The sequence below is a fragment of the Ichthyophthirius multifiliis genome (genome assembly GCF_000220395.1).
Source record: "Ichthyophthirius multifiliis unplaced genomic scaffold scaff_1120509249431, whole genome shotgun sequence".
Lineage (NCBI taxonomy): Eukaryota > Ciliophora > Oligohymenophorea > Hymenostomatida > Ichthyophthirius > Ichthyophthirius multifiliis.
Window position 1 is genome coordinate 5,853 of NW_004087720.1, and position 13,083 is coordinate 18,935.

At 17.0% G+C, this 13,083-nt stretch overlaps 3 protein-coding genes across 3 annotated transcripts in view, besides 20 other annotated features; all 3 read left to right on the top strand. All coding sequences in view use genetic code 6, as the record gives it.

The window, feature by feature from the left end:
* The window catches only part of IMG5_003720 (leishmanolysin family protein, putative), a gene marked incomplete at both ends in the record, with an annotated part of 2,189 nt that extends 1,825 nt beyond the window's left edge, over positions 1–364 (top strand). The window contains 2 exons of the mRNA XM_004039948.1: positions 1–78; positions 293–364. The exon at positions 1–78 is cut by the window's left edge and continues 939 nt beyond it. Of these exons, the coding sequence (XP_004039996.1) occupies positions 1–78; positions 293–364 (150 nt within the window). The remainder of the gene's footprint in view (positions 79–292) is intronic.
* Positions 365–3,080: 2,716 nt separating this feature from the next.
* Positions 3,081–3,123: a microsatellite.
* Positions 3,096–3,141: a microsatellite.
* Positions 3,142–3,208: 67 nt separating this feature from the next.
* Positions 3,209–3,248: a microsatellite.
* Positions 3,249–3,296: 48 nt separating this feature from the next.
* Positions 3,297–3,352: a microsatellite.
* Positions 3,297–3,353: a microsatellite.
* A 1,196-nt stretch (positions 3,354–4,549) lies between these two features.
* Positions 4,550–4,596: a microsatellite.
* A 598-nt stretch (positions 4,597–5,194) lies between these two features.
* Positions 5,195–5,235: a microsatellite.
* Positions 5,200–5,247: a microsatellite.
* A 1,643-nt stretch (positions 5,248–6,890) lies between these two features.
* Positions 6,891–6,924: a microsatellite.
* A 26-nt stretch (positions 6,925–6,950) lies between these two features.
* Positions 6,951–7,029: a microsatellite.
* Positions 6,962–7,012: a microsatellite.
* A 1,832-nt stretch (positions 7,030–8,861) lies between the features above and the next one.
* Positions 8,862–8,903: a microsatellite.
* A 64-nt stretch (positions 8,904–8,967) lies between these two features.
* Positions 8,968–9,000: a microsatellite.
* An 84-nt stretch (positions 9,001–9,084) lies between these two features.
* On the top strand, positions 9,085–9,917 carry IMG5_003730 (hypothetical protein). Its single transcript, XM_004039949.1, has one exon. The coding sequence runs from the start codon at positions 9,099–9,101 to the stop codon at positions 9,831–9,833; it is 735 nt and encodes a 244-aa protein (XP_004039997.1). The 5' UTR covers positions 9,085–9,098; the 3' UTR covers positions 9,834–9,917.
* Positions 9,918–10,335: 418 nt separating this feature from the next.
* Positions 10,336–12,650, top strand: IMG5_003740 (scp-like extracellular protein, putative; the record flags this gene model as incomplete). The annotated part of the gene is made up of 7 exons (XM_004039950.1): positions 10,336–10,363; positions 10,419–10,721; positions 11,309–11,511; positions 11,560–11,754; positions 11,822–12,343; positions 12,397–12,487; positions 12,558–12,650. Coding segments are annotated over 7 exons (1,435 nt in total), but the record flags the coding sequence as incomplete, so codon positions are not given.
* Positions 11,126–11,183: a microsatellite.
* Positions 11,756–11,780: a microsatellite.
* Positions 11,782–11,836: a microsatellite.
* Positions 12,651–12,837: 187 nt separating the features above from the next.
* Positions 12,838–12,878: a microsatellite.
* Positions 12,838–12,891: a microsatellite.
* Positions 12,875–12,920: a microsatellite.
* Positions 12,911–12,982: a microsatellite.
* Positions 12,983–13,083: the final 101 nt, after the last annotated feature.

Below are 13,083 nucleotides of genomic sequence, written 5' to 3' on the forward strand. Positions count from 1 at the left end.
AATGTAATGAGAAACAAGGATATAAACTTAATTAAGCTTAGGGTATATGCGAGTCTTAGATATCCACAAAATGTTAAGGTAATTGCTAAACTTGTGAGAAAATAAATTCTCCTTTATGTATCACTTGCAAATAAGGCTTTTATAAATAAGCTGATAAATCGTGCAAAAATACATGTGCTATAGGATATAAGAGAACCCAAGATTCTAATGAATGTGTAAAACCTTTAGCTGGATGTCTTTTATATAAGGATTCTAATACATGCATTACTTGTGATACTGCAAAAAGATATAGATTAGGTTCAGATAAAAAATGTACATTGTGCAAAGAAAATTGCTCATAATGTAATCCTAATAATCCATCTGAGTGTCTTGTTTGCGAGGGAGTTAACTTAAAAAGTCATGATAATAGTAGTTGTGTAAATTAATGCCCTGTTGCTAGTTTTTATTCTGATAATATTGGAAAATGCTAATAATGTCCTAAAAATTGTTAAAATTGTAATGATAATGGTTGCAAAAAATGTTAAAATGGTTACTATAAAGATTCAAAAACTAAAGCTTGTACTTAATGTCTTTCTAAATAAATTAATTGTCAAAATTGTGATGATTCCATCTGTTTATAATGTAATGATATTTAAAAAAAAAAATGCTAATTAAATACTACTTCAGCTGGAAATACTGAATTTATAGGAATAAAATGCTCATAGGGATGTAAATAATGTGATTTATCTCGACAATGCTTAAAATGTAATAAAGGTTTCGTTAAAGATGATAAAACTAAAAAATGTGTTACATGCATTTAAAAATACGGTAATTGTATAGCATGTACTGAAATTAAATGCACTACTTGTTTTTCTGGACATATATATAATGAAAAATCATAATAATGCATTGAAAACCAGTCCTCTAGAAAATTACTTTAAATTTAAGGAGATTATTAATAATAAAATAATTATTAAGGAGTTTTTGTTTTTTTTATTGGTTATGTAATATTTGGATTATTATTATGATTATTTTGAAATAAAGTAACGAAATTTTATTTTATAATTATTTAATATGAAATATTTATTTTGTTTAGTATTTAATATATTTCATTGTTTTTTTGTATAACTTAGATTATTTTTCTTTATTGAAAATTCATTGGTAAGTAAAAATTAATTATTATAATAATTAATTTCACAATTATATTATGAATATCCAAAATAAAAAATAATTAAAATTAATAATATTTATTTATTAATTAATTTGAAAATTATTTAAGATAAAATAATATAATTTTTTTAAAAAAAATTGAATATTTTTTTCAATAATATTTTCACAAAATTTCAATAAAAATAAAATTATTTTAATTTAAAAGTTTAAATATATTTATTTTTTCAATTGGTTTTATAATTTAATAATGAAATTCTATTTATTTTAATTATAAGTTTTTTTTTTTTATTTATTTTATATATTTTTCTTCTTATCTTATTTATTTTATTTTTATTTTTCTTATAAAAATCTCTATTTTATTTCTTTTATATTTTATAATAGCATTTTTATTAATAATTTTATTTTTGTTTATACTTATTTATTACTTTTAATTAATTAATTTGAATAATATTTAAGAGTAAATTAATAATATCAAAATCTTTGAAATTTTATAATTTTAAAGCTTAATATTTAAAATTGTCCATGTATCTATTATATATAAAAATTATTTAAAATATATATTTTTTTTAAGAATTTAGTTTTCTGTATTCATAATTATAATTAATATAATAAAATTTTTTTAAAAAAATATTTTTATTTTTCTTATTTTAATTTTAATAATTTTTTCTCCTACAAATAATTATTCAGTCAATTTACCCAAAAAAAATACCAATATCAATAAAAATAAAAACATATACATACATTATTTATATATTTCTGTAAATATTATATTTAGCCAGAATATAATTTAAAAAATTTCAAATGTATTTTATTTTAAAAAATTTTATTTTAATTAATAATAATAAAAAAAAAATCTAATATCTATGTCTAATATTTATTTAATTTATAATAAAAATATTTATTTTTGTTTTTATATCAGAAATCGATATAATCTCTATTTTAAATAATTTATTATCACTTAATTATTCAGGTTCATGCAATTACATTTTTTATCGATATACTTATAAAAACTTTCCTTGTTTTAATTTTTTTACAAGTCTTAATCCTTCAACAAAATGATTTTATTCTAATTATAAATTCACTTGCCACTTGCCCTTTTATATTATTCTTTTTAATTTTTTGACTCTTTCGATTCATATTTTTGCTTATTTTATTTAAATTGGTTTTCCTATATTTCATACTAAAATTCTAATTCATTATTTTATTTAAAATTCTCTTATATTTTATTTTTTCAAATATTTCCTTTATTCTAAATAATCAGAATAAAATAAGGCATAGCAACCAAACAAATATTCAAATTTTTATATAAAATAATAAGATATAAATTTTATATTTATAATGTATAAAATAAATAATTAAATAAAAATGTAAATTCTATTTATATTAGCTTATATATTTTTTGTTTTCGAAAAAATATATACATTAAATTATTAACTAAATAAAAGATTTTTTTAATAAGAAAATGTGCATAAATTAATTAATAATCATTAAATATATTTTTGGGTCATAGTATTATATAAAAAAAATAATTAAATATTAGAAAATATTATTTATAAAAAAATTATATTAAATTATTTTAACTTACAAAAATTAATGTGATTTAATTTCGAGTTATTAGATTTTTAAAATTTTTTTTATATTATATTCAAAATATTTTATTATTATCAAATAAATATACATAATAAATTTAACTTAATATAAATCAATTCTAAAATAATTATTTTTTAATCTATTTTTTTTTTTTATAAAACAACTAAGATTAATTCTATTATATTTTAATATATATATTAAAATATAATTTTTAGTATATGAATAGATAAATAAATATTATATTAGTATGATATTATAATATATCGCTTTTTCATTTATATTTAATGTTTTTAGTTAATAATATTTTTTTATTTTAAAAAACTAATATATTAAATATGTTTATTTTATAATTTTAAATATTAAATTTTATAAATTTATATTAAAATCTTTATGAATATATATATAGTGAAAAAATAATATTTATAATGAAAAACTCTAAAAAATATTTTATGTAAACTTTTATATAAAGATAATATAAATAAATAAATAAATAAAAAAATATATAAATATATATAATTATTTATTTATTTAATCTATTTTTTTATATCATTTTAACAATATAAATAATATTTAAATAATATATAAATATAATAAACTAATGTAAAAATTAATATGTTTTAAGTTATAAATCAAATTAAATTCAATCTTTTAATATATGCGATTCTCCTGAAATGGAAATTCCGCACTTTCTTTCTAAAAAGACATTCATAAAATATAAAAATAGTGATAAAAATATATAGAATTTCCTTAATATTTCTAACAAATATTTTCAAGAAAGTCTTGATTTTTTCCAAAAGTAAAAAAACAATTTATTATAATCTCATGAAAATCATAATATTACATAACAAGTAAATTTAAAAGACATAAAACCTCCCTAAATAATTCTTTTTTAAGACCATTATGATCCTTTATAAGTACAAAAATAAAAATCATTAACAATAAAAAAAAAAGAGAAATAAACAATATAAAAATTAATTAATTAAGTATTAATAAATAACAACATAAATAATTAATACGCCATAAATTTATCCAATAAAAACATTTATGATCTTTCCTAATATAATTATTTAAAAAGCAACCATAATCTTCAAATACTAGATTTAAGTACAAATAGAATTTCATAATTTCCTCCACTATTATCTAATTTAAAAGCCCTTAAGAATTTAAAGCTAGATAATAATATCATAAGAGAAATACCTAAAGAATTCTTCATTAACACACATTTAGAAATATTCTCAATAAATAATAATTTATTACAAGAAATACCCTCAGAAATCATAAATTGGTCAAATTCAATACTAAGATTAAATATATCTAAAAACCATATAAATTATTTAACTTAAGAATTTTTCGGATTGACCCAATTGACTTCTTTTATTGTTTCCTCAAATGATTTTTTAGAAATACCTTGTAGTTTATAACAACTTACCAATTTGTAGGAATTTTCCATTGACTGGTTCAAATATTGTATTCCGAAAAGAAAATAAAGGGTCACTGGGTATTAGGGGATCAAATAAATATTCGATCTATTAGAATTGTATAGAAAGAGTTAATAATTTGTTAATTTTTTACAGTTTACGACTTTTTTCTCAAATATAAATTCGATTTAAAAAAATATAAAATATTCATAGGAAAAATAAATTAATTTACTAAATAAATAATAATAAGGAGTCGAATTTTTAGATTCAGAAAACAATTTATCGTTTGAAAGTCTTCTTTCCTCATAAAATTAAAGCATTTAAATTCCTAGAAGTAATAAAATTATCAAAAACAATAAGTTTTTGAAGGAATTTCCTATTATTTAAAATGAAATTAATAAAAACTGAATTGATTAAATATAAAACTAAATTAATTAAAATTAATCTCTCATTAATTTTTCCAGTTACACAAACGATTTGACTTTTATTAACACTTTTTAAGAAAAAGATGAACCATTTGAATCTTAAAATATAAAAGAAATCTAAAACTAATAATAACTTCAAATTTAATAATAAGAATTGAATGATAATTTTTATTTATTTAATTTTAATGAAAAAAGAATATATCCATAATTCGAATAAATAAATTAAGAATCGGGAAGAAATCTAATGCATTAAGTAAAATAATAAAAATATAAAAAACAAAAATCAATTAAATATATTAAATAAAATATACTTAAAAAATTTTAAATTTTATAAAGGCTATTTTAGATGAAGATATTTCAGTAGTGAGATGTTTATTAATGATGAATTTTAAACTATCAAATTAATTAGATAATGATAATCATTCACCTTTATCTTTAAGTATATATCAAGAAAAATACTATACAGCAAAGATTTTATTATTTAATAAAGTAAAAATAAATATAAAAGAAATTAAATTTAAAAATATAATAATTAAAAAAAAATATATATATTATATCATTAAATTATTGTTATAATATAAAAGATATCATAAATATAAAAAAATATATAAGATATATTATATATTTATATATTTATATATTTATATATTTATTTATCTATTTATATAAATTTATTAAAAATAAGCATATATAATAAAAATCAATAAAAACAAAGGTAAATTGTAATGTAGGTGGTGGAAAATTTGGAAGTAGTCTATCCATAGCAGTATACAAGCATTAATTTTATTTAGTCCGTGATTTAATAAAATTTGGAGCTAATGTAAATTAAACTGATAAATAAGGGAATACTCCTTTGCATTATTTATTCCAACAATTTGATCTTGACCTTGAAGAATCGTAAAAAATTGCTTTTTTATTACTCGAATATGGCGCGGACCCAAATATTTAAAATAATTAATTTTTCTGTCCTTTACATTTATCTGTTTTAAAAGGTTTTATTGAAGCTGTAAATTTCGCGATTTAATATAATAAACAAAATTAATCTGAAAAAATAAACTTTTAATTAAATAAACCAGGAGGTTTTAATAAAGTAACCCTTTTACATATTGCGAGTGAATATAATTATATAAAAATCGCCCATTTATTAATTATGGAAGGTAAAGTAAATGCCTTATGTTTTTCTAATAATGGAAGAACACCTTATAATATTTCTTAGAAAAATATTTTTTTGAAAAAAATGTTACTTTAAGAATAAAATAAAGTCTTTTAAAATCATTATTATACTTAAGAAAATGAGGAATAAAATTAAAATATAGAAGAACAAAACATTGAAAATTAAAGAAAATCCTAAGACAATATTTCTTTTGAAGAAAACAACATTTATTTTAACCAAAAAACAAACAATAAATAAAATTTGCTTTCCGAAAGCTAAAAAAAATGCTTCCAATTAATTCCAAAAAAAACCCAAAATCTAATCGATGATAGTAAACTTTTATTGGAAGATATAGAAGACGAAGATTTAAAATTAGACACTCCAAAGTGGTTTTATAAAGAATGTAATTACTAAAATCATATATAACCAAATAATTTATAAAAAATTTAATACATAAATGAAATTATGAGTAATATTTTAATTGATTAGAATTAAAAAAAGTAAATTTTTAAAAATTCCTAATCTTAATTTATCTATAAAAATCTTAAAAATTATAAAAATGCTATATAGAATGCTAAAAATATGCATTTATTTAAAGATAAAATACTTGATTTTGAATAACCTTTAAATACGAGAATTTAATTTTTGGTTTAAATGAAATTTTTATAATTTAATTTAAATTAATTTATTGAACTTTTTGCTAAAAAAGCCGTTTTTAAGCTTTTTTGTTAATCTCCTTTTATTGAGGATTATTTAAAATTAGGAGATGATAACTTAAATACATTACTTAATTTAAATTTAGATTTAGAAAATAATATAAATAGTATATTTGAAGAACTTCATAATTATTAATTTGCCTCATTTTCTAATTTTTATATTTTAATTTAAATTTTAATTGCTTTTTTTGGAAATTCATTTTTTAAATTTTTTAATTTTCTATAAAAATATATGAATGAAAATAATAAAATTTTAAATGTATATTGTAATTTTTTACTTTTTCATAATTTTTAAAGTTCTAAATTTACTTTGGATAGGCTTTATTCTGAAAATTAATTGAATATGGCTTTTTCTTAAGAAGAAAAAGAAAAAATCGATAATTTTGAATTAAATGATATAATTGCTAATTATTCAAATACTAAAGAAAGAAAAAATCCATTAAACAATGATATTTAATAATGATATTTAAATATATCAAAAATAATATATATAAATTTTTAAATATATTTTATAAATATTTATATATAAATAAATATCTATTATTAATTATATATAAATAAATATTTTTAAAAAATTACAAAAACATTATATTTATATTAATTAATTCATTTTATAAACAATGTTTTATAATATTTATAAAAAATTATTCATAATTATAATTTAATAATTTTATTCAAAACTTTTTCATTTTAAATTAAAGGATAAGTATTTTCTGACATTATTAATTAATTTTAATCATTTAGTATTATAACAGTTGTTGTTCTTGTCCCTCTAGTATGTCTTAGAAAATAATTATAATAAGGTTTTATAAATATAGAAGATTCATTAGGTTAAAGTAAAAAAATAGGATCAAAATGCTTTTTATTATTTTCACTTAAAGAATGAATATTTTAAATAAGTTAAGTTTCTTTAATTCCTTGACTTTCCAAATAATCTTAAATTTCCTATTTAAATAATTTCAATCCTTCCTTTTCTTTATTAATTTATTTTTCGAAATTCGAAAAACTACTTAAAGAATAATACCCATCTCTTAAATTTATAGGCGGAAACTTGTCCAAATTCGTAATAAAATAAAAACTCATTTGCTCAAAATTCCCAATTAATAAATTAAAAGGTTTAAACTAGTCTTTTTTTTATTTAATTAAAGATAAAAAAGAATTCATTTAATTTTCTTTTTATTCAAAATTTATATTTTCTTAATAAAAATCGCTACTCAAATATTCCGATATTAATTTTCCCCTTGATATTACATTAAGTTATTTTTATAAAATTCTATTTATTAAAATATCTTTCATTCTGTTTAGATTAAATCTATTCGTTAAAAATGATATATTTTTAGTTTTTTGATTAAAACCTAACCATGTACCATTTTCTAATAAATCTTTGCCTCCATATATGTTTGGGTCTTCTTCGAAATTATTTAATTATAATGTTTTTCTTTCAAAATTTTCTTCTCGGTTGTGGACCATTGCAAATTTTATTTTAGCTTCAGCTAAACGGTTTATATAGAAAAACGTTATACACATTTATTTTTTTAAATATAAAATTTAATTGAAATAAAAATACAAAATTTTATATATAATTTTTTTATTTTTAATTGATTTAGAACAAAAAAAAAAAGATTGAAAAAAAATTATTATTAATTATATTGAAGATAATAGTTTATTATATATAATGAAATAGAAAAATATAGCTTATAATTTACATTTTATAATATTAGTATTTAATATATAATTCAATTCCAAATTTATTTAATATTATATATTTTTTTATCTAAAGTAATTAGGATATAATTAAATATTTTACATAAAAAACTTAAAATGTTACAATAAGATATTCTAAATCAAAAATAATGAAGCTATTTACATAAAAGAACGAGAATTCACAATGAAATAATATAATATATATATCTAAAAATTATAAATATTATAAAAACTAATTTTTAAATTAGGAGTTAATCTATTTGCATTAATTACTGTTTTGACATTGATTCATATAATTCGATTTAATTTAAATTTAAAAAAAAATAATTCGCCATAAAATTCTAATAATTAAATAAATTAAAAAACTTAAATACAACTCAAAAAATGCCTTAATGTAAACCTAATTTGAAAAAATTTGAATAAAATTGTCAAAAAGCAAAAAAAACAAAACAAAAATATTATAGAAATTATTAAAATTTATTTATATGTTTAAAAAACAAAACAAAAAAACAAATCGTATTAATAATTTACAATCCTTTTATTATATTTTAGTAAATTTATTATATTAATTTGTTTATTAATAACAAATTTAGTATTATAATTATTATTATTCATATTATATAAATTATAAAAATATTTTATATAAAGTATTAATTAATAATAATAAAATAACAATTTTATATTATTTAATTAAATTACTTACCAAAAATATAATTTATTATTGATAAATATATTTATTATAAGATAACAAAAAAGTTAAAATTATACTTTTAATTTTATAAAATACAAAATAAAAACACACGTATTTATATAAAAATATAAAAAAAACATAAAAAAAACATAAATATAAATCTATAATATTAAAAATATATATACTAATTTCTTTTTATAAAAAAAAAAAAAAAAAAAAATATTTAATAAATAAATAAATTAAAAAAAAAAAATGATAAAATATATATTAGTTGTATTATTATTAACCTAATTATCTTCAAGTAGTCTTTTAAATAAATAAAATAAAGAAATCGCAAAAACGGTCGTATAAGACTTGCTAAATTTAGGAATTAAATTTTTCGGAAAAATCGAATTAAGAAACCTCGCATACGAATATCACATATTAAATTTCAAATTCGAAAATGCCTTTTTAGAAATAGATGACATAGAAGATGAGCCAAATAATTATAACGTAGAATTTGTTTTCGAAAAAGTCGAATTTTCTTTAGAAAACAGATAAAATGCAGGAGAAATAGAAGACCTATAAATGCCTAGACTCTCCTTTTCTTATATTTTATATTCTAATTTTGATTATTTAAGAATAAATGACTTGGATACAGATGGTGAATATGCCTAATTTGATGAATTTGGACTTGCAATTTAGCATTTTATTAATTTACTTTTTGTCTATTAAGTTAGACCTGTTTATGATATTTTAAAAGGAAATAAAACTTACGATAGATAGGCTTACTTATAGTTCCTTGAAAGTTATGAAATTAATAGCAAATATGGAAATATGTTTGATGATAAAAGTGTTAGTATTGATGTTGATAAATTTTTAGGAAGAAAAAGTAATGCTCCTCCTAGAATAGATTAAGTTATTACAATTGAAAAAGAAGAAGATTTGGAAAAATTAAAAAATATTTAAGTCGGCAGAGTTTAATAAAACGGAAAAGCTGATTTGTGAATATAATATTTTTTGTTGTTTCTTATTGTATTGTTTTTATGTTTTTTTACATTTTTTTTATTTAATAATAACTTTTGTTTATATATATATATATATTTATTTATTTTATAATATGCATAATAGAATTTTTTTATTTTTTTTTTTCGGAATATATAAGAAAAATAAAAAAAAAATATTTTAAAATATTTATATATTTATTTATTTTTTTATATATTAATATTAAAATTTACTGTATTTAAATATTATTAGTATTAAAAATTTTTAAATGTAATCTTAAAATTTTTCTATTTAAACAAAAAAAATTACTAAATTATAAAAAGTTAATTCATATAATATTCAAAGTCTTTTTTAATATTATTTACTTCTATTTTTTATATAAAAGATAAGAGAAAAACCTTTATAACTGTAAAATAAAACTTAAATAAAAAAAAAAAAATAATAATAATATATAAAATTAAAAAAAATCAACATCACCAAAATAAATAAAAAACAAAACAAAAATATGTCAACTCAATAAGAATTATTAAAAGGTAAAAAATAAAAAACTTAAAAATATTTTCATTCGTTAAAAAAAAAAAATCAAAGAAAAGCCCTAACTCGCTTAATAAATAGATACTCTCTATCACGTAGACATCCGTATGGATAATCTTAAATCTTTTTTATCGAACATAGGCAACGTAATAAACCAGTAGTCGATCGTAATAAACTAAATGCAAATAGATTTAAAAACCAAAGCCTAAACAGAAAAAGTAGAACTCGCATTTAAATAAATAAGCAAGGCGATTGAATTAAACGATACTGAACTCCATAAGAAAGTGGCTGTATTATTGGATAAACCAAAATCAGAAAGTACAGGAGATTTAATAATAGATTCTTCGAATATGGTATGTAATAAAATAGTGTATTTGGGATAGGCGTGTAGTTTAATATATAAAGGAAATAAAGATTGGGAAAGGAAATTAAATATAGTAGAAGGCGAATTACCAAAAAAAGTAGGAATAGATGCTGTAAAAGATTAAGTTGGAAAAACTAAAAATAAACTCATAAATGATATTGAATAATTTAAAATTTCTTCTTATAAATAAATTGATGATTAAGGAAAAAAATTTTAATATGAAGTTAGTAGATTTGAGTAATTAGTTAAAGAATCAGAAAAAAAAACAGTTTGGAAAATTAATGATTGCGAAACTCTTTTGCAAAAAAGAGTCACAACAGATTATGTAAATAGTACAGCAAAATCTTTAGAAGATAAATTAAAGAAAGAAGTTTATTTATAATATAAATCAAAAATAATATATATATATATATATATATATATATATATATATATATATATATATATATATATATTTTAAAAATGAAAGAAGAAAGCTTTGGAGATATTTAACATTAGCTTAATTTATTGAACGATAAATTTAAAAATCTAGATGAATGTTAATAGGAAAAACAAAAAAATATTAAAAAATAAATTAAAGATTTAGAAGATTAACTTTCTCTTAAGTTTTGTTCAAATGATAAATATGAAACTTATAAAAAATCTGTTTTGGATAAAATCTCAGAATTAGAAAACAAATTAGTAATTATTGACAGGAAAGGAAATGCAAATGAAGTTAATGAAAGTTTAATTAAGGCTTTAAAAGATTTAGATGAAAAACTATATGCTTTATATAGAGAAGATGTTTATTATTATTTTTTTCATATAATAATTATATTATATTATAAAAAGGGTAAATTAAAAAATGAAATTTAGGATTTATTAGTTAAAATTGAATTATAGGGTAAAGCTCTTGAAAAAGGAGAATAATAAGAATAAAATAATAATATTTCAGATCCACATAGAATTTGTGCTTTAGAAAGTGATTCTAAACAATTAATGTATGACATTTCTGAATTTAAAAGAATAGTTTCTAATCTTGATTCTGTATATATATATATATATATATATATTAAAAAAAAAAAATGAATAATAAAAATAAAAAAAAAAAAAGGAAATAAGAAGAAAATTTGATGCTTTAGAGCATAAAGTATTAAGTTAATTTAATAATATAAAAAAGAAAGATTAAGCAAATTTTTCACGTGAAGAAATAATCGGAATGATTGAAAGGGGAAAAATATTTGCCGAAGAGAAATTAAAAGTAATTGAAAGTGATTTAGTTGACATGAAAGGAAAAATAGGTTTAATAAGTGATTTAGATAAAAAACTAAAAAGAAAATTCAGAGAATTATAAGATAATACAGATTGGTCCAAAAAATTAGAAGAAAAAGCAAATAATGATGAAACTAAAAAAGAATTCCTTCATATTGATGAGAAAATTAAAAATATTAATGCACTAGTTAGTTAATTTAGGAAAGAATTCGAAACTATTGAAGAATTCTATCTTTAATTAGCAAGCCTTTTAAAAAATAATCAATAAGAAACTGTCGCATTAATTACTGGAAATACTAGAATTATACCTAATAGATGTGTAGCATGTGGTACTAAAGGAAGATAAAATTTTAATACTTCAGATGTAAATTTATACATTTTTTTTTAATGCTTTTTTTTTTTTTTTTTTAATAATAGGTTAGAGGCACTGATGGTAAAATTTATAAAGCCGATTTTGGTTCATAAAATTAGACAAGTGTTTATGAATAATAGGAAGTATTTGATGTTTGTAAAAATAATTTTCGTTTATATATATTTTATTTTTTTCTTTTATTTTAAAAAAAATTAATAAAAAAAAGTACCTTCAGAAATTGGATTACCTAATATTTATGTAAATGAAGAAAAATAAAATAAATTTGTATAGTTTAAAGGAAGACCTGATTCCGCTAAAAGTAATATTATTAAATAATATTTTTTTTAAAAAAAATAAAATATAAATATATTTTTTATTTTAAGCTGATATTTAATCAGTTAGTCATAATTTATAAAACTCATTTGTTTCTAATAAAAGCGGAAGAAAGTTTTGAAGAAAAAAAAGAAAAAAAGAAAATTATTGTTTCTTCTTTTTATCTTTGTTTAAAATAAAATAAATAAATAAATAAATAATATAAAAATAAATATTAATATTAAAATTTTTTAATATAAATATTAAATTATTTTTTTTATATATTTATTTTAAATTTATTTATTATACTTTATATTATTTTTATTTTTTCCTTTATATAAATTATAAAGATTATAATCATTTTATTATAAAAAAATATGGCAATTCAAAATAAAAATCAGAAAATTTAATAAATTTATATTTATAAATATACATTTTAT